General features: G+C 46.7%; 1 protein-coding gene across 2 annotated transcripts in view; it reads left to right on the forward strand.

Annotated features, from left to right (window-relative positions):
• The window catches only part of ASH1L (ASH1 like histone lysine methyltransferase), a 709,056-nt gene that overhangs the window by 406,015 nt on the left and 284,212 nt on the right, over positions 1-18,829 (forward strand). For both annotated transcript variants that reach the window (XM_078670708.1, XM_078670709.1), the window contains exons 9-11: positions 8,106-8,151; positions 9,052-9,160; positions 17,522-17,728. In XM_078670708.1, the coding sequence (XP_078526834.1) occupies positions 8,106-8,151; positions 9,052-9,160; positions 17,522-17,728 (362 nt within the window). The remainder of the gene's footprint in view (positions 1-8,105; positions 8,152-9,051; positions 9,161-17,521; positions 17,729-18,829) is intronic.

Here is an 18,829-nt window from a genome sequence, read left to right on the forward strand (position 1 = left end):
GTTCAGTTTACGTTCAAAACATTGAAAAGTCAGATGGCTAAATGTATATTGGTACCTGATTCCAAAACATGTGCCAGCCATTCCAAGTTTCCTACAGCCCAGGTACGTGTGCACCACTTAGGGACAATAATATGGGCATTTAGGTATTCTTATTTCATAATTCGAAATTGCTGTACAACATACCTGGGAGAATTTTCATGAATACATTTCCAAACCATGCAAGGCACAGTCATATCGACTTAGTGTATTAGATTGTGGCCTGCCAAGTTAAAATATTTTTAGAATGATCGATCTTCCCAATTAACTAAAATCCGTTTATCGAAGAGAATGTCTTCCACCAACCATGTGATATCAACTTTATTGAGAGAATCCTCAAAAACATCAAATAAAGATCCTTAATGACACATATTAGAATTTATGGCACTTACATTCAAAGAACCCAATTGTAATTGGGGAAATTCTTTCACAAGTTTGATCACTGAACTACATCATAGGACACTACTATAGACAGAAGGATCACTTTACACTGTAGCTCAAGGGGCTGTGATATATATTTTTCTATTTTTTTTAAACAAAAAACTTCCCTAGTATTATGTACTTGTAATATCTGTCATTTAAAAAAAAACTTCTAGGTGGACTTACATGCTACATTTCTGTGTGCTGGGAAGCAATTGCTCTGGTCAGATTGCTATTTTTGAAAGAGGCAATAGTGCGCTTTACAGACCTATTTGTCAGATTTTGGATTTCTCCATCCTCGCTGTAATTCATCATGCATTAAAAGTACACTTGGAAAACAGCAGTGGGTTTGTTTCCTGTGATAGGATTTTGTTGGTGTTCAGTCAAGCCACCACATCCAATATTATCTGACATTTACTTTGGCACTATCCAAAAATATCAACAGAACTTTTGCCTAAATACAAGGATCTAGATGTTGGGAAATAAAAGTCTGATAAATGGTCTCCAAAGGGCATGACCATGGGTTATGCACAGTCTACAATCAATAACAGCACGACTTTTACGTTTCTAAGATAGTTGCTCCTACAAGTCACATAACAGTGCACCAGCCTGGGGTTCTGCTCTTGGTTTCTCAAAGCACGACTGGACCTATTTGAAATCAAAAGCAGATACACTGTTGGGCAAGTAGTGTGTCTAACATCACATTTAGGCATCTCCATGTTCAGAACTACATCCAGATGTGAGCAAAGATACTATATTATAATCTAGAAACAGTATATTATTAGCAGTTTCACACTGCAGTAGCTCTGTATCTTTGTCAGTTGCAGATTCATTCCGACCCCCTACCTCCTCCAGCTGTGGTTGTTTATGTCATAAACTGACAAAAAAAAAAACTTCAACACTGGAGTTTGTGCAATCTGACATGACATGTTCTGTCCATGGTCGATAACCACAATTGTAAGACTTTTGAGAATAGTAAGAATTTACTGTTTCAACCACTAGATCGCAGTATTAAGCACAACACAATGTATACTAATCAGCCAACAAAATGAAGGGATGCCGTTATCAAAAACACCAGCCTTGAAACTTGGTTGTTCAGTGTTCTGTCGAGACAACATTTTTGTTTTTCACTGTTTTCCCATTTCAGCTGTGAAAAAAACCCACGTTGTGAAGCAGTGAACGGGTGGACGTTGACCGGCTTCCTTCCTCAGGTCTCCTAAGGCCTGAAGCAGGCAGTGGGATGTTGTAATGGGCTACCATATCTCCTATCTTCCCTCGCCTCACTTGTGAGTCTTGTGTACGAATATAGATGGGGGACTAGGTAGTACTCCGACTCCAGCTGGCTCTGTTACCTTATCTAGGTCAGTAATGATCTGCAACAGATTTCTGTCTGTCTTGGCAGTGGCTCTGACCATGCAGATGCATGCAAGGCTCCTCCTGACAGAGAACGTAGCCCATAGCTCTCTCGGTGGGATTGAAAGCCCAGCGGGAGGGTGGTCAAATACCAGGTATTCGCTTATGTGATGTTTTAAATATTTTTTATAATTGTTTTGTAATGACTAAAGGAGGAGAGGTAGGTCAAAGAGAAGTGTGTGTGTGTGTGTATGTATATATATATATATATATATATCAATAATAATAATAATCCACATTTGTATAGCGCACAATCACCCGTTAGGGTCTCTAGGCGCTGGGGGGCCGTCGGGAAGATTAAGCAAGCTATTGCCCAGAGTCGCATGGTGCTGGGCTGACCTGCCGCCGGAGCCGGGGATCGAACCCTGATCCCCAGATTCCAGCGTCAGTCGCCCTGGCCGCGGCGCCACACCTCTCCCACATCAAGAGTTGCTGAAGAGCGTCAGGTGGGAGGGCTTCATTTATTTGGGGGCATAGACAACCTAAGATTTAGGTGGGTTATCTCAGTAATAGTGATATTTTCTCATCATTGGTCAAAGTCTCAGCATAGACTGCTTTGCTTTCATTGTGCATGAAGTCACTTTGTCCCACCTGGTGGAAAACAACCACTACTCATCGATAATGCTATATGTTAATGAAAAGTGAATTAATTCTGGTCCTCTCATGGGAAGTCACTGCTGCACTGGATTAACGTTTATAACAGCTATGGGGTTTATATTTGGCTTTTAACTGCTGACAACACAGCTTGGTAGCCGTGTGAACAATAGGTGTTATTTTTACCCAACTAGATGGGACTTCCTTTCGTGACATCATAGGGATGAATGGCTGAGTGGGCATCACTAGGACTCCTGCTTATGCCTCCAGGGCTGGCAAGCAGGCACACACACACACACATACACAACAACCTGCCCCTTTCCCAGAAATCATTTAATACCAATGTATACGATTATTCGGAAAAATTTATACGATTATTCGAAAAAAGGGAAAAATAAAAAAGTGTTTAAAAGACTGCTCTCCTTTTTCCATTTTGCTCGTTTTAAAAGAGGCAAACATGAAAATGCATTGCTGAACAGCTGTTTTTTAGTAACAAGTTAACTTGGACTACTGGGCCTCAACCGTGGTGGTCGAGGTAGTTTGCTAAAGGTGTCCTGGGTGAGTCCTGCTATGGCTGTGCAAGGTGGGCCAAGTACAGCCCTTTTTGCACTTACCTCTGAGGGTAGCAAGGGTGAGCAGTCTCACCGGCTTGTCAGAGAGCTGCTGGGGGCAAGAGCACAGAACTCCACAGTCAACCAACCGAGAGAATAGGGACATTTTTGAGCCCTGTGGTTATCTTTTACAAAAACAAGAGAGTATTCTAATCACACAACAGAACTAAAAGACTACTCAATGAAAGAGACGCACATAGTTGGAAACTACTTTGTGATAACGATATGCTACACCCCTACTTCCTTGTGTCTTTCAAATGTCCCCCTTTCATCATGCTGTGGTTGAGACCCTGCATCCAAAGTCACCAACACACAGAGTTTAAGGCAAGAATTAGGCACAGTTGCAGGTAGCTTAGTTTCAGCTCAACGTCAGTGTCTCTGTACCTCTTCTTAACAACAATTCTCAGCAAGCACAGTAGACCTCGGGTGGCTTCTGTAGCAGTTCCGGCAGTGTGGCAGGAGCAGACCGGCTCGCTACCTCAAGGCATCTGCTGTTTTCAGGTTTGGGCATCGCTGGTAACCTCGCTCAGGACAATAGTCTCAGAGGTAATCGATATAGTAGGCTGTGCAGCAACGTCTGTTTTGAGCAGTAGCAGTCCTTTTAACTGGCTACTGCAATGGCATGGTATGGCTGTTTCAGCTGTCATGACGATCGCGATGGTGTCCTCCAGCAATTGCTCTCTCTTGGCTGATTAAGGCTTCTCACTTGACAGTGAGTCGTCCCTACCTCGCAGTGGCAGGATCACCTCAATCTTCTAGGTGATGCAGGTAGTTGTTGAGGTACAGCCTTAAATGCGGCTTATACAGAAACTAAGCAGGGCAATTGGGAGGGGGCGTGGCGTGGAGGCTTCACGACACACAGGTCACTCCTTGATTTGTGCTGTTGAAAGTCAGCTTTCTTTGGGTGTGCCAAATGCTAAAATTCTCCCCCTGGCCAGGCTGTCCTTCAGCAGAGCCAGGCAGGATTCTAGGCACTTGAGACCGACCCTCAGCTCCTGCAGCAGAAGGTGTAGACTTGAGGTGATGTCCCCATATCTATGAAAGTCTGACTCTCAGGGAAACGCCAGCCATGATTGAACAGCAGCTCTTTAAGTACTCGTTGGAGCACTCCTTTTTTTGGCCAAGAAGAACTCAAAACTGGAATGAAGTTGAGTGGTTCGGTTCCCACTTTTAGACAGATGTCCTAGATAAAGGATGTGGATCCACTGCCCAGTTCTTCGGAGCTTGTTTGGGTTGGTTCTCTTTCAAATGCCATTTCCAGGTTGCACTCCATACCCAGCCTATGCGCAAAGCGGTTCTCACAGCGTTTAGCAATGGTGCTGGCCCCAAGGAGAAGCATCCAAAACAGGGGCACAGTGACAGGCGTGCACTGGGCATCCCAGGCACTGGGAGTTTCCCCTGGGAGGCTGGAAAGGTGGGGGCCGGTTTTATTGCGGGGCTGCCTTGTTGATGCTGGCTCCCAGCATGCACGTGCTATCTTTCTATTCTGGGTAGGTTCTCTCACTGCTAGCAAAGTCATAACAAGCATTTACAATGCAACGGTCTCGCCTTTGCAAAAGTTAGAGTTATTGGCATTGTAAATGACAACATTTTTTATTTATGTGTTGGTTTTGAAAACAGATAAATAAATGGCATTGTCATGTACAATGCCAATAGCTTAATCTCTCACAAATGCGAGACCTATTGCATTTGCACCCCCACACACACACACACACACACACACACACCCACACAGAGCCACACACACACAGAGCCACACATGCCGGAAGTTGCACAGCTGGGGCCTGCCAAAGAGACACACAGAGAGGAAGTCCCCTCGATAACTTTGAAACACAAATAAACGTGCAGTCAAAACACTCTATGCTCAAAAGCAATTCAAACGTCGCACAATCTACAGCCACATTGCTGGGGAAGTTATGTGAAAGAGTAAATTATCCACACCAATAAACGTCTCCAAGGCCTCCAAGCAAGGGATGTGAAGCTCCATCCCGGATGCACCCAGTGCACACAACCCCACACTCCGAATACACACAACCCCACACCCCGCATACTCACAGTGCACTGATCCCCACAACCCGCATACACACTGTGCACACAACCTCACACTCTGCATACACAGTGCACAGAACCCTACATACTCACAGTGCACTGAAGCCCCCACCGTGCTTACACACTGCACAGAACCACACACCCCGCATACTCTCAGTGCACTGAACCCCACACCCTGCATACACACTGTGCACAGAACCACATACCCTGCATACTCACAGTGCACTGAAGTCCACGCCTAGGAATGGGACATGCCCCCACGGAGCCACACGAGGACTCTGAAGCTTTTTTTGGGCACCGTTGGGGCGGCCCGCTGCCATCCGGGGCCGCCCTACACTGAAAAGAGCCCTGCCCCAGCCCTAACTCACCGGGCTGCTCCATGCGCTGGGCGGGGGAAGATCTGTGGCCTACGCGGCGGGGCAGGCACCGGCAATGTGCCTCGGGCCCCTCCGCGTCTCTGCAACTCTTGGTGGCGCCTGCGGGGCTCTCACTCCTCAGGAGAGCCCCGCCTTCGTAGCGCCAGACCTCATGATGCGCCGGCCTTTACCCGGTCCCCCATCTCGGGACCGGGACTTTGAAAATGCAGCCCGCAAGGCTCCGGGCGCATTCTTCCTCCGGGGCTCCCCCATCATCATGGGAGCCCCGCAACTCCTTTGCTGCTTCCGGCGGAGGTGAAGAATCTCCGGTCTCCCTCCATCCCTCCGGGGCTCGCCCATCATCATGGGAGCCTCGCAACTCCAGTGCTGCTTCCGGCGGCGGGGGGGAATCTCCGGTCTCCCTTCATCGCATGGGAGACCGGCAACGTCTCAATGGCTTCCCCCAAGCAGGGGGAAGCGGAAGTTGCCTCCTTCAAGCCCCGCCTCAGCGAGTTGGTCCCAATCCTGGGCACGGGGTAGGCACAATACATGTTGCTGCCGGAAAGGGTGCCGTGGGCTGGTAAACTGCACCGCCTCTCACCAAGGCACACATCCACCCGCCGGACCGCAATCATCCCACCCGCCCCAGCTCCATGGAAAAAAAAATGGCGGCCGCAAACATCCGGAAAAAAAAAAAAAGTAAACACCCACATGTTCATGACGGCAAAAAAAGGGGCGGAGCGTGAAAAAATCACCGGATCGCCCACGAATCTGCTCCGACAATTATTGACACATCTCTCTTCCAATGGCTAGCCTCCATTTATGGAGCTAGCCAATGGAAGAGAGAGGCGGGTGAAAGCCTCACGGATCACGGATTGTTTTGTCCGTAGGTAACTCAGTAGGTTACGGCTTCTGTTGCAGAAATCCTGGTGTGACCTGGTGTCACATGTTACAGTCCTTGGTCTGGCATCAAGGAGCTGCAAGCAAGCCGCAAAGCATAGGTCTAGCACTGTACTGTTTTTCCTCATTCTTTTGTTATTCTTTGTTTGCTAAAAGGGTTCCTTTTGGAAGCAGTAAAGGTTTATTTTATTAGTAAGTGCTACATGAATGGTTTTAGTGTTATAACTCATATATGCAGATGCAGCTGATATTTCTACTGCATGTGCATATCTCTTGGATTCAAAGCTTAAAACCGCAAACAAAACTGCACTCAAATTATAGTTTATCTATTTATCACTCTGAGTGGTAAGCTAATTATGTTTGTTTCCTGGCATAACGGTGTTAGGCTTCAACTAACTCTCAGCCATAAAGAGACTCAAAGAAAATTAGTTAATATTTGTATTAGGCCTAAGTGGAACTGCTGTTAAGAAGCCTCCCTTACCCACTGCAGGTTGATGCGCTGTGTTGTAAAATGCGTAATTGTGCCATGGTTTCCCCAAATTCTTGGGGAGAGCGCCCCCCACACCCGCTTGCACAGGTCAGACATGTTCGCTGCACTCCCTCGATACATGCATTACGGGTGCTGGTCTGATAAAATCTGCCAGGGCTGCTTTTGGGTTCCTGTCCAGCCATGCACTGTGAAGTGTGAGATGCAGTAATCTGAGACGGACAAAAGGTGAGGCTTTGCCTAAAAACCTCCTCACCTTGCACAATAGAAACTGCAGTTCCACCCCGAACTCCTACTATGCACCAAACATAGTGCTCCGGAAGTACTAATCAGCAGCTTTTTGCTAGCAAGGTCCTCATTGAATTCCTAAAGAAAGTCCATCCTCCTCACTTGGTGCTCCTTCCTCGCGGCCCAGGAATGTAGACTTTGACTTTCTGGGGAAGATAATCTCATCCTCTGTCATATGCCATGCCAATCCAGGGGCATCTAGAGTGGATACCACTGGCCCCAGCTCTCACAGTCTCTCTCACACCCCCCGAGACACACACATGCTACACAAGCATGCACTGTACCCACATACACTTGACATGCACACAGGATTCAGCGCAAGGTTCTGGCTTTCACTTTACAAAGGAAAGGCTAAGCAAACTGGCCACTTCCTGAAACAGAGCAAAGGGTCTGGCTACATGTTGGATTTTCAAAAAACGGTATACTGCCACCACTGGTTTAGGTGATTTACCAGGGGAATGGTGCGCATGTGCAGGCCACAGGACAGTTCCTGGACCTTGCTTTAACAGGAACATGCCAAGTCCTCTGTTAACACACTAGGCAAGTGTGATGCCAGGGCCTAAATAAAAGCCAGGATACCAGTTTCACACACAGTTGAGCAATTAGGACAACCTTTTACCATGCAGGGGACATTCTCGTCCCAACGCTCACACTGTTTGAAAACTCTAGCCAACATCATCTAACGATGCAAGATTATATAATACATATTGTTGGTGATGTAGGACTGGGTAAAAAACCATGTTGTTTTTTTCTTTACTAGATGGCCCCCATAACCATACTAATAGTTCAGTGTTTCAGTTTACAAGCTGAACAAAACTCAAAAGTTGTTTTATATGGAACGTTTACTCAATGTAGAAACATGTTATCACAACTCTAGTGTGGCAGTCTATCAGGTTGACTTTTATTGTGTCAGGTAGAAAGTAGTCATTTTTTTTATTTTATTCTCTTCAGTTGTATAAAAAGCCAGATGTACCGCTCTACAAGAAAATCCGTTCCAGTAAGTATTACTGACAATTGTATTTTCCATAGGATATCTTTTTAAATGTTCATGTGCATTTCACCTCCCAGTTCTCATCTTCTGTATTCTTTTAATGTCTCACCCCTCACTCGCTTAGATCCTTTTACTATTTCTTTGCACCTTCCCTGCATCACAGTGAACACTTTACCTACACTACAAAGTATGCAATGTCTTGCCTTATTTTTTTCATTGTTCTCCCACCATTGCTGTTTTTCTCCCTATGTCCGCTGCTTCCCTCATCTTTTTTTTTTAACCTTTTTCTTGTCACATTCTAAACATCTTATTGATCTTTCTCCTCGTAGTCCTCAAATGATTTCAGTCGTTCGTTATTTTTACTCTGTACATTTGATCGTTCTTCCTGCATTCCTGAATTCCTACATGCTTTTGATCTTTTTTTGTGTTCCCTGAACACTTTTGGTATATTGGTACAGCTGGCTGGTATGGTTTATTTTCTCCGTCTTTTATAGATGTTTTGCCACCTATCCAGCATACTTTGTCATTCCACGTGTTTAAAGCATGCTTGGCGTCTTACACACTGTTGTGTCTGTGCCACCTTCCCAGCCTTTTCTGTACCATCTCAGCATGCTTTGGTTCTGGCTTCTGCTCTTCTGTGGATTTTTTTGTCCCAAACCCTTCTTCTCAAAATGCTTTATTTTTATCTACTTTGTTCACCCGCAGGCTGTCATTATCTCTATACTCCCTATATGTTTCATGTTTTGCCCAACTTCTTTCATGCTTTAAACCTTTCCTTTATTCTTCATGCATGCTTTTCTTGCACTCTGCAGTCACTGTTGCATTAAAAGGCCTATTAGTGTAATAGATCACACCCTTTCAAGTGTGTTCTTAGGCGTTGACTGCTATTTCCATTTTGTCTCTAAGATGTCTATGTGGATGTGAAGCCTTTGTCAGGGTATGAGGCCACCACATGTAACTGCAAGAGACCAGAACATGACAAAGAAAAGGGTTGCGTGGATGATTGCCTGAACCGGTGAGGGCACCAACAAGCATTGTGATAATGTGACTTTACTTCCTACTCACTGTTGCTCTTGTACATCTACAGTGAATCAGTTTTTTCTCTTTGTCTGGCTGTAAAGTGCACATTTACCCTTGTGGTTAAGCAACCTCTTGGAATATCATAAATAAATTGAATTATTTGCAAGGCGTGATAATAAATTGTCCAATTACATTACATGCTTACTTCATGCATTTAATACTCTATAATACTGGAAAAAGAGCTAGAAATGGCTAACAGATGCATATTGGGCAACAACAATATTGGCCAGACGGAGTCCTGCTCTAGCCATGGTTTTGCAGCGTGAATCTTTCTGGATTCACTATGCTGTGCATTATTCCGCGGTCTTGTGGTTGGGTCCGGATTCGTAGTCTTTTCTTTGTTTATTTTTTGTTTTTTTGTAGCCCAGGTGGGTGTCGGCGTCTCACCTCTTGGTGTATTTCCGGTGACGTCGGCATGCTTCCTGCGGAAGCTCCCACTCTTGGGCGCCATCTTCAGATTATTTTTTCCGCGGTTGGGTCTGGATCGTTCCCGAAAGGGCTCCAGACATTTTTGGAGAAAGAAGAAGAAAATATCACAACTTGGACGAAAATTACAGAAAAGACTACAGGAGACTTCATCATCGAAGAAGAAGAGGAAGAATTTCAAGAAATTCGACGTCCATTGGAGGATGCAGGTTCAGGGGGCCCCCTGAAAGCACGAGATGGACAACACTCCGTTCAAATTCTGCCGTAACTGCCACCACAAGTACGCGCAGAAGGACCAGCACCCGGTTTGCAACCTTTGCCTACCGGTCGACCACGAGAGCAAGGACTGCAACGCCTGCTCCGCCTTCACGCCGAAGACTCTTCGAGTTAGAGCGAGACAGAGGGTAGCCAACGCCAACATGCAGGGTAGGGGCCCACCGCCGTCCCTTCGAGACCTGGGCCTATCTTCGGACGAAGAAGACAACGCCGCTGCCGAAGACGACGGCTACACGGTCGTAGAGACCGATAATACCAAGACTCCGTACAAGGTAGGAGACTCTTCGTCCCCAAAAGACTCAAGAGACCACGAGTCTCGAAAAAACGAGGGCAAAACCTCGAAAGCGCCGGCGCCGAAAACTTCGGCGCCCGCGACTACACACAGGGCCAGCGGATCCTCTGAGAAGGAGTCCCCGGCACCGAGAGCTGGAGAACAGCAAATGACGTCGAAAAACGTCCCCGAAAAGGAGCGTTCGACGCCGAGGGAAAAGGACCCGAAGGTCACTTCAGCCCCGACAAAGGACCCGAAAGCAAGCTCGGCACCGAAGCCTTCGGCGCCGAGGATCGGCACGGCGCCTACCGGTCCGCCGAAAAGACGGGCAGAGCCACTCGACACAGAACAGGCTGCCGAGATGGAGAAAAAGAAGAGGTTTATAGAAGGGGGGTTTACCCAAATATAGTCACTGGGACCTGGGTTCAATAAGTACTAAGAGGAAGGGATCCCAGTGTATACAGGGAGCAGTTAAATACAATTCAAATCAGTTAATCAAAAACAATTATTTTGATCCGCAAAGTTTTTATTCACAGTGGGATCCAGTGTATTGAATATACGTAGCATAACAAACAATCAACTGTATTGAAGGTCATACAGTGCCCCAGGAAGGGAAAAGGGGAAGTGATAGTGAGTAGGTAAGGGAAGTGATGGGATTACGTGACAGTAAAATCAATCCTTCAAAGACCTATTCATGCTATATGTGTATAGCAACAGCTGCCATAAAACATGGCGACATTATTTGAAAAGAGGCATACAACACAAGGTACAGTGTATATACAAAATATTGGCGTGAGGTTGCCGCAATTGAAAAAAACAGTCCGACCCTCTGAAGTTGCAGGACAGTTTAACCTTGCTGTGGGGTCTTCATCAGGACGAGGGGGAGGGGCAGGGGACCACAGGGTCAAAAGTCCGCCGTGTGGTCTTAATTAGGAAATTGAAGACAATGGAGCTGCATCGATGGTAGCGTCCTGCATAGTATCAGGATTCGGTAATTTCAGGCATCGTGGGGAATGGATCCGTAGTTTGTTCGGTAGGAATAAATCTGGGAGCTCCGTACGAGGGCAGCCGATCAATACACTGTACCTTGTGTTGTATGCCTCTTTTCAAATAATGTCGCCATGTTTTATGGCAGCTGTTGCTATACTAATTATAGCATGAATAGGTCTTTGAAGGATTGATTTTACTGTCACGTAATCCCATCACTTCCCTTACCTACTCACTATCCCTTCCCCTTTTCCCTTCCTGGGGCACTGTATGACCTTCAATACAGTTGATTGTTTGTTATGCTACGTATATTCAATACACTGGATCCCACTGTGAATAAAAACTTTGCGGATCAAAATAATTGTTTTTGATTAACTCATTTGAATTGTATTTAACTGCTCCCTGTATACACTGGGATCCCTTCCTCTTAGTACGGAGAAAAAGAAGAGGCGGCTCGAGGCCGAAATGGAGAGCATCCTGCAGCGGAAGAAGGAATTCGACGCCAGGATGAAGGACTTCATGATCCTGACAAAACCTAGGCCACAGGTAGTCGAGATAACGGAGGAGGAGGACTACGATGTCGAGGGACAGTCGTTAAACATCGAGGCTTTCGACGAACCAGAAGAGGAGGAGCCCTCCTACTAGGATTACGAAGGAGACGACGACCGCAGAATGCTCCTAGGGTCTGCATCCTCAGAGACTCAGGAGATAGACTGGCAGGACGTAGACACCGAGAGCCCAGAGGAGTGCGTAGACACATATCCCTCGAGGCCCTCGCCGCCGGATGACATTGGGGTCTCCAACACAGTCATCAGGAACGCCGCAACAGCCTTCAAGCTGAAACTCGACGAAGAGAAGCAAAAGGCAGACTTCCTTCTAGAGACACTGCTCCCCACTCAGACAAGGAGCCAGTACCTTCCCATGCTCGAAAGCGTCATGGCACAGGGGAAAGAAGCTTTCAGGGAGCCCGCAACCTGCAAAGCAGTCACTCCCAGGACGGAGAAAAAGTACAAACATTCCTCCAAAGACCCACCCTACATTCAGGGCACGGTCTCGGCAGACTCCATCATCGCAGCCACGGCAAGGAAGAGGGCCAATGTGCCTACTACTTCTGGCCCACCCCCAGACAAAGAAAGCAAAAGGATGGACCTCGTGGGGAGGAGGATAGAAAGGAATGCCGCAATGCACTGGCGCATGGCAAATTCCAACGCACTGCTCAACAGACACATGTACCAGGTCATTGAGGAGCTTGGCCAGCTAATAAAGAACATGCCCCAGGAATTCAAGCAAAGAGCTGAAACCCTGGTCGAAGAAGGGAAGAATGTGGCAAATTCCTGCCTCAAGACGGCCCTGGACGGAGCGGACACCTCCAGCAGGCTCATGATGATGGGCATGACGGAAAGAAGGCATGCCTGGCTCAGGATTTCAGGTTTCAAGCCGGAGGTGCAACACAGCATCCTCAATACCCCGTTCAACGTCGAGACGCTCCTCGGGGCACCGGTTGATGAGAAGCTCAGTCAGCTGAATAAAGACAATGAGACTGCAAGATCCATGGGGGCATTGTAGTTCAGAGGTACTAAGCGAGGCACCCCGTCACGTAAACCGCACGGGAGGGGAGGGAACCAGCCAGGAACATCTCACCAGGCGTTCTAACAAACACACCAGACAGACACCCAGACACCGCAGGGTCAACAAAAACAGTCCTGGCAGTACCAACCAAGAGGCCAGTCCTTTCGCGGGAGAGGAAATGGACGTGGGCAGAACAAGAGAGGGGGTCAGCAACCCGCCTCCAAGTGACTTCCGCAAGCCCCTTGTGCCCACCAGAGCAAAAACTCCGAGGGTGGAGCACGCACAAAACGAACAGGAGTTACGCGAACTAAACACCTACGAGCACGTCAGACCAGTGGGAGGAAGACTGACACATTCCTTCCAGATATGGAAGAGAATAACCTCGGACAAATGGGTGCTCAACATCATACAGTTCGGATACTGTTTAGAGTTGGAAGGGAAACCAACAAACAGAAAACCCAAAAGAAGGCCACTCGCAAAGAAAGAGCTGGGGCTCCTTCAGGAAGAAGCAAAGGAGCTCCTGCGGAAGCGGGCCATAGAACCAGTACCTTACAGAGAAAGGAACAGTGGCGTGTACTCAACGTACTTCTTGGTACTAAAAGTAGACGAGACAATGAGACCCATCCTGGACCTAAGGTTCTTGAACAAATTCATAAAGACGCAAAATTTCAAAATGACCTCCCTGCAAGAGGTATTGCCTCAATTGCAAGGCGGGGACTTCATGGTCACCATAGACCTCAAGGACGCCTACCTGCACATCCCACTGAACAGAGGGCACAAGCATCTGCTCAGGTTCACCATAGGAGAAAACCACTACCAATTCATAACCCTGGCGTTCGGACTCAAATCGGCACCAAGGGTCTTCACAAAGTGCCTTGCGACAGTCGCAGCACATCTACGAAGAGAAGGGTTACATGTATACCCTTACCTGGACAACTGGCTCATAAAAGCAAGCTCATACAAAACATGCAAGCAGCACGCGCAGAGAGTGACGAGCACGCTGATGAACCTGGGTCTCTCCATCCACTGGAGGAAGTCGTCACTGGAGTCGTAACAAGTAAAAATCTTCCTGGGAGCACAGATCGACACCTTACAGAGCAAGGTGATCCCCAGCGAGAAGAGATCGAGAGCGCTGGTGTGGGAGACACGGCTCTACCGGAAGGGGCAAGCTCGGACAGTGAGAACAGCGAGCAAAATCATGGGCATGATGGCATCATGCATACACCTAGTGTCAAATGTACAGCTGCACATGAGGCCCTTACAGGAATGGCTACAGGAGCAATGGTCACAAGATACAGGTCGTTGGGAGGATCTAGTGGTTGTAACGCACGCAGTGCAGAAAGAAGTGGCATGGTGGAACATGGGGAACATGTCAAAAGGAAGGCCTCTGGCGCCACCAACGCCGACTGTGACCATAACCACGGACGCATTACAGAAAGGATGGGACGCCCACATGGAGAGACTACGAGTGCGAGGGCTGTGGTCCCCCGCAGATGCGATCAGGCACATCAATTACCTGGAGTTGAAGACAGTTTTCCTCGCTTTGAAAGCCTTTCCAACGAAACTGTACAACCAGAGAGTGTTAATCCAGACGGACAACACAACAGCGATGTTTTACATCAACAAGCAGGGCGGGACGCAATCAGCCCCGCTTTCAAGGTTAGCGCAGGAGATATGGAGGTGGGCCGTCCCACTCAACATAGACCTGTTGGCCATACATCTACCGGGGAAGGACAACGTAGAGGCAGATTGGCTCAGCAGACAAACATCGGCATCCCACGAGTGGCAGCTCAATGCACAGGAAATGAGGAGGCTGTTCGACAGGTGGGGGACACCGTCGGTGGACCTGTTTGCAACACGCCAGAATGCAAAATGCCGAAACTTCGCGTCCAGGCAGCCCGTGGAGCGGTCCCTGGGGAATGCCCTATGGATAGATTGGTCCAGGACATTTGCTTACGCTTTTCCCCCGATAACGCTGATGCACAAGGTGCTCAGCAAATGCAGAACGAGCAACATGAACATGATCCTGGTCGCTCCGCAGTGGGCCAGGCAGACATGGTATTCACAGATCATGGAGATGACACAGTGTGCACCCCACAGATTCGGGAGAAGAAAAGACCTACTCTCCATGCAAAACGGAGAGGTGCTGCACCCAGAGCCAGAGAGCCTGAGCCTGGTAGCGTGGCTCCTGAAGACCTAGAGTTTGAACATTTGAGACTGCCGGAAAGCACCCTAAGGGTACTTCGGAGGCACGGGGGCCCAGCACACGGAAAAATGGAAGAGATTTACACTGTGGTGCAGGAAAGAAAATCTACACAATAAGATGAAGAGGGACTCAACGGTGCTGAAGTACCTCACGCACCTGCTAGACAAGAACCTAAGCTCATCCTCGTTAAGAATCCACTTGGCAGCGATAGTCGCTTACACAAGGGGGGAGACGTGCAAAAGTTTCTTCACATCCCAGGTGGTTAAGAGATTCATGGAAGGGGCAAAGAGGATCGCACCACCAAAGAGGGTGCCGCCACCTGCATGGAACCTTAACCTAGTCCTTACGGAACTCATGAAAGAACCCTTCGAGCCACTGCACAAGGCCTCACTGGAAACGCTGACCATGAAAACAGCATTCCTGGTAGCAATCACATCACTACGCAGAGTGAGTGAGCTCCAAGCACTACCGCTGCAGGAACCCTACATCCAAATACACAACGACAGGGTTGTGATGAGAACGGACCCACACTTCATGCCAAAGGTGGTGTCGAGGTTCCACATGAACCAGACTATACAAATACCAAGTTTCTTCCAGAAACCAGCCACTAGCGCTGAACGGGCTCTGCACACCCTAGACGCCAGAAGGGCAGTCATGCACTACATCGAAAGAACGAAGGAACACAGGAAGACAAAACAGTTCTTTATGTCCTTCGCTAACAGTTTCATGGGAAAACCGGTAACTAAAGGAACAATTGCGCGATGGATCGCTCAAACAATACAGTCTGCCACAAGCGAGCAGGACAGGAACTAGCAGAGGGGACACGGGCCCACTCTACCTGGAAGAAGGGAGCTACAATAGCCTTCCTGGCTAACACTCCCATTCAGGACATATGCCTGGCGGCAACATGGGCTTCAGTGCACACGTTCACGAAGCACTACTGCGTGGATATACAGATGAACAAGGAAGCACAAGTCGGACAAAAGGTGCTTCAACACATATTCAATAACCAACGCTCCTCTTCCACCCAGCCGCCACAACCATAGGAAACCGCTACAAAGTCTATGCACAGCATAGTGAATCCAGAAAGATTCACGCTGCAAAACGAATAGTTTCTTACCTGTCGGTGTAGTTTTGCAGCTTGAAGATCTTTCTGGATTCACTAGCGAACCCACCCACCTACCTCCGCCAGAAAGATGAGGCTGGAGAGATAAGAGGTGGTTAAAACAGAGACAATACTTATACAAGACATCTTAGAGGTTAAAGCGGTGAATAACTCAATGGAACATTGCCATAACTTCGGTAACAGAACAAACACGAAAAAAAGAATCCGAAGATGGCGCCCAAGAGTGAGAGCTTCCGCAGGAAGCATGCCGACGTCACCGGAAATACACCAAGAGGTGAGACGCCGACGCCCACCTGGGCTACAAAATAAAACAAAGAAAAAACTACGAATCTGGACCCAACCACAAGACCGCGGAATAATGCATAGCATAGTGAATCCAGAAAGATCTTCAAGCTGCAAAACTACACCGACAGGTAAGAAACTATTCGATATGTTTATTTATAACCAGCATAATGGTAATTTGGAGCCATCGTAAATACTCTAAAATGGGAACTTATTACAGATGAGAAACTGATCAGTAGGGTTGTGAAATGACCTCCCTAATAGTGTAGGGTGTCATTGGAATGCCAGAAATGACATGCACGCTCACAACCTTAAATTCAGATTTGTCAGATCCTGTACTGATTTTATTTTTCGATAAAAACTGTTTGCTCTTTACTTTTGAATTACTTTGTTATCTGAAAATTTTGTCACACAATGTTTCAAAAGCCTGATTTTTAGAAGAAGGCTGTGACTTGGTAAAATTGCAAAAGGAGAGTTTTGGAATTAAATAACAGCAGACGAACTAGAGAGCACACCAAAGAAACTTGGCAAGCCAAACCAAACACATTCCTGCCAGTACAGGTGAAATACTGCTTTATTGTTTGCAAGGCTGCTGGCCAGCCACCAATATTTTCTGTTCAACCCCAGACGTGTAATTTTATTGTAAGAACAATATTGCCTTGGCTGTCACTTATCTTTAGCACTAGAAGTGATTCCTGCGTAGACAAGGGGCTATGCAGTAATAAGAATTAAGGGTTGTGGTGTGAAAGACCTTGCCAAAAATCTTGACGTGCTTCAATGGAATTTAGCATAAGCGGGAATGGAGAAATAGGCTTTACAGTAAAAAGAAGAGTATTATTTGCGAACTAGGTTGTGGGACGGAAGCTGTTATGAAGGCATCAGTGTTCAGGAAACCCTCAATAATTATTACTTTTCAACAACTAGTCAATTTATTGGAGAACTTAATTTTACTGTCTACCTCACTGTTCTCTGTACAGAAGACTTCGATTTGGAATTAACTTTTAGCCGTGTATTTTGTGAAGAGACTGTGAAAGACACACGTCAACTGAGTGTTAAGTTTTTGTAATGATTTTCTGTGTGAATTCTAATTTTGCATTCGTTAGTGTGAGGCTCATTTCAAAGCTTAAGTGCAACTCCTTGTTCTCTTTTGAAGGATGATCTTTGCTGAATGTTCCCCGAATACCTGCCCCTGTGGAGACCAGTGCCGTAACCAGAGGATTCAGAGGCATGAGTGGGTGCAGTGCCTAGAACGTTTCCGAGCCGAGGGCAAGGGATGGGGCATTCGTACCAAGGAACCCTTAAAGTCTGGTCAATTCATCATCGAGTATCTGGGAGAAGTAGTCAGCGAGCAGGAGTTCAGGTATTACATTGCTCTGTTGTTGAGTTTGAATGCAGAGTATGGGGTCCTAAATGTTAAGGTGGGCAGTGGCTGCATTAGAGTACAGACAGAGCTTCCAAGTGACCAGAACACCTCCACATTGGGCACAGTGGCAGAAAGGATTGGTTCTCATAGTGTGATGTGGGCCTGACTTTGCCCTCAAAGACTGGTTGCTGGAGACGTGTAATCTGTTATGACTGTTAATCTATATAATGGGGATCCTCAGGCTTACAACATGCTTTTTCATTTATTCTTCGTTGACGATGTGGGAAGCTCTCAAAGCTATGGAGAACTTCACGACGCACTAACTCACTCATTCGCTCACTCTCTCACTTCATGTTCTCCAACATTGGATCTTTTATATATTTACATGCTTAAATCATTCCACCACCATGACGATGGGGAACGATTCAATCATGTGACTATATAAAGATAACAATGTTGGAGAACTGGAGTTACAGGCAAGTAACTAATTTCTTTGTCTTCAGGACTGGTCTTGCCCGCAACCTGTCCCTTGAATTGTGTGAAATAGTGTCTATGGTCGTGCTCACTAGAGTGTATGTTCATGGCATTTTGTTTTTGTGTAGCATGTTGCACTGAAAAATGCAGAAGTGACCTTTCAGGTCTCTTGCATAGAGGTTACATACGGTTGCTGAACTGTGATAAGGAAGAATTCGGTCTGAATCTAATGGAGTGCCTTCAAAAAATGAATTTTTCCCCCCAGCTGCTAATTTGCGTTACAGTGCAATCATCCCTGGAAGGGGAGATTGTGTTGATAAATAGCAACATTGATTGATGATGGCACTCTTTATGTTGTACTGACACCTTGCTTCATATGAAGAATATATCAATGTCGTGAAGCTCCTAATTCGACATATTTCTATTGGGAACTGACTCATTAAGCTCCTAGATGTGAAAGCTGACATATGATGAAATTAGTTATCCCAATAACACTAGAGCCTGGTTTAATAAAAGCCCATTATCTTTTATTAATGTATTAAATTATAATAAAAAAATACTTCATTAGAAATCTTTCAACTTGAGTTTCCCACTCATGGTAAATATAAACCTCTTAGATCCAAT

Source organism: Lissotriton helveticus, chromosome 12 (assembly GCF_964261635.1).
Source record: "Lissotriton helveticus chromosome 12, aLisHel1.1, whole genome shotgun sequence".
Classification (NCBI taxonomy): Eukaryota; Metazoa; Chordata; class Amphibia; order Caudata; family Salamandridae; genus Lissotriton; species Lissotriton helveticus.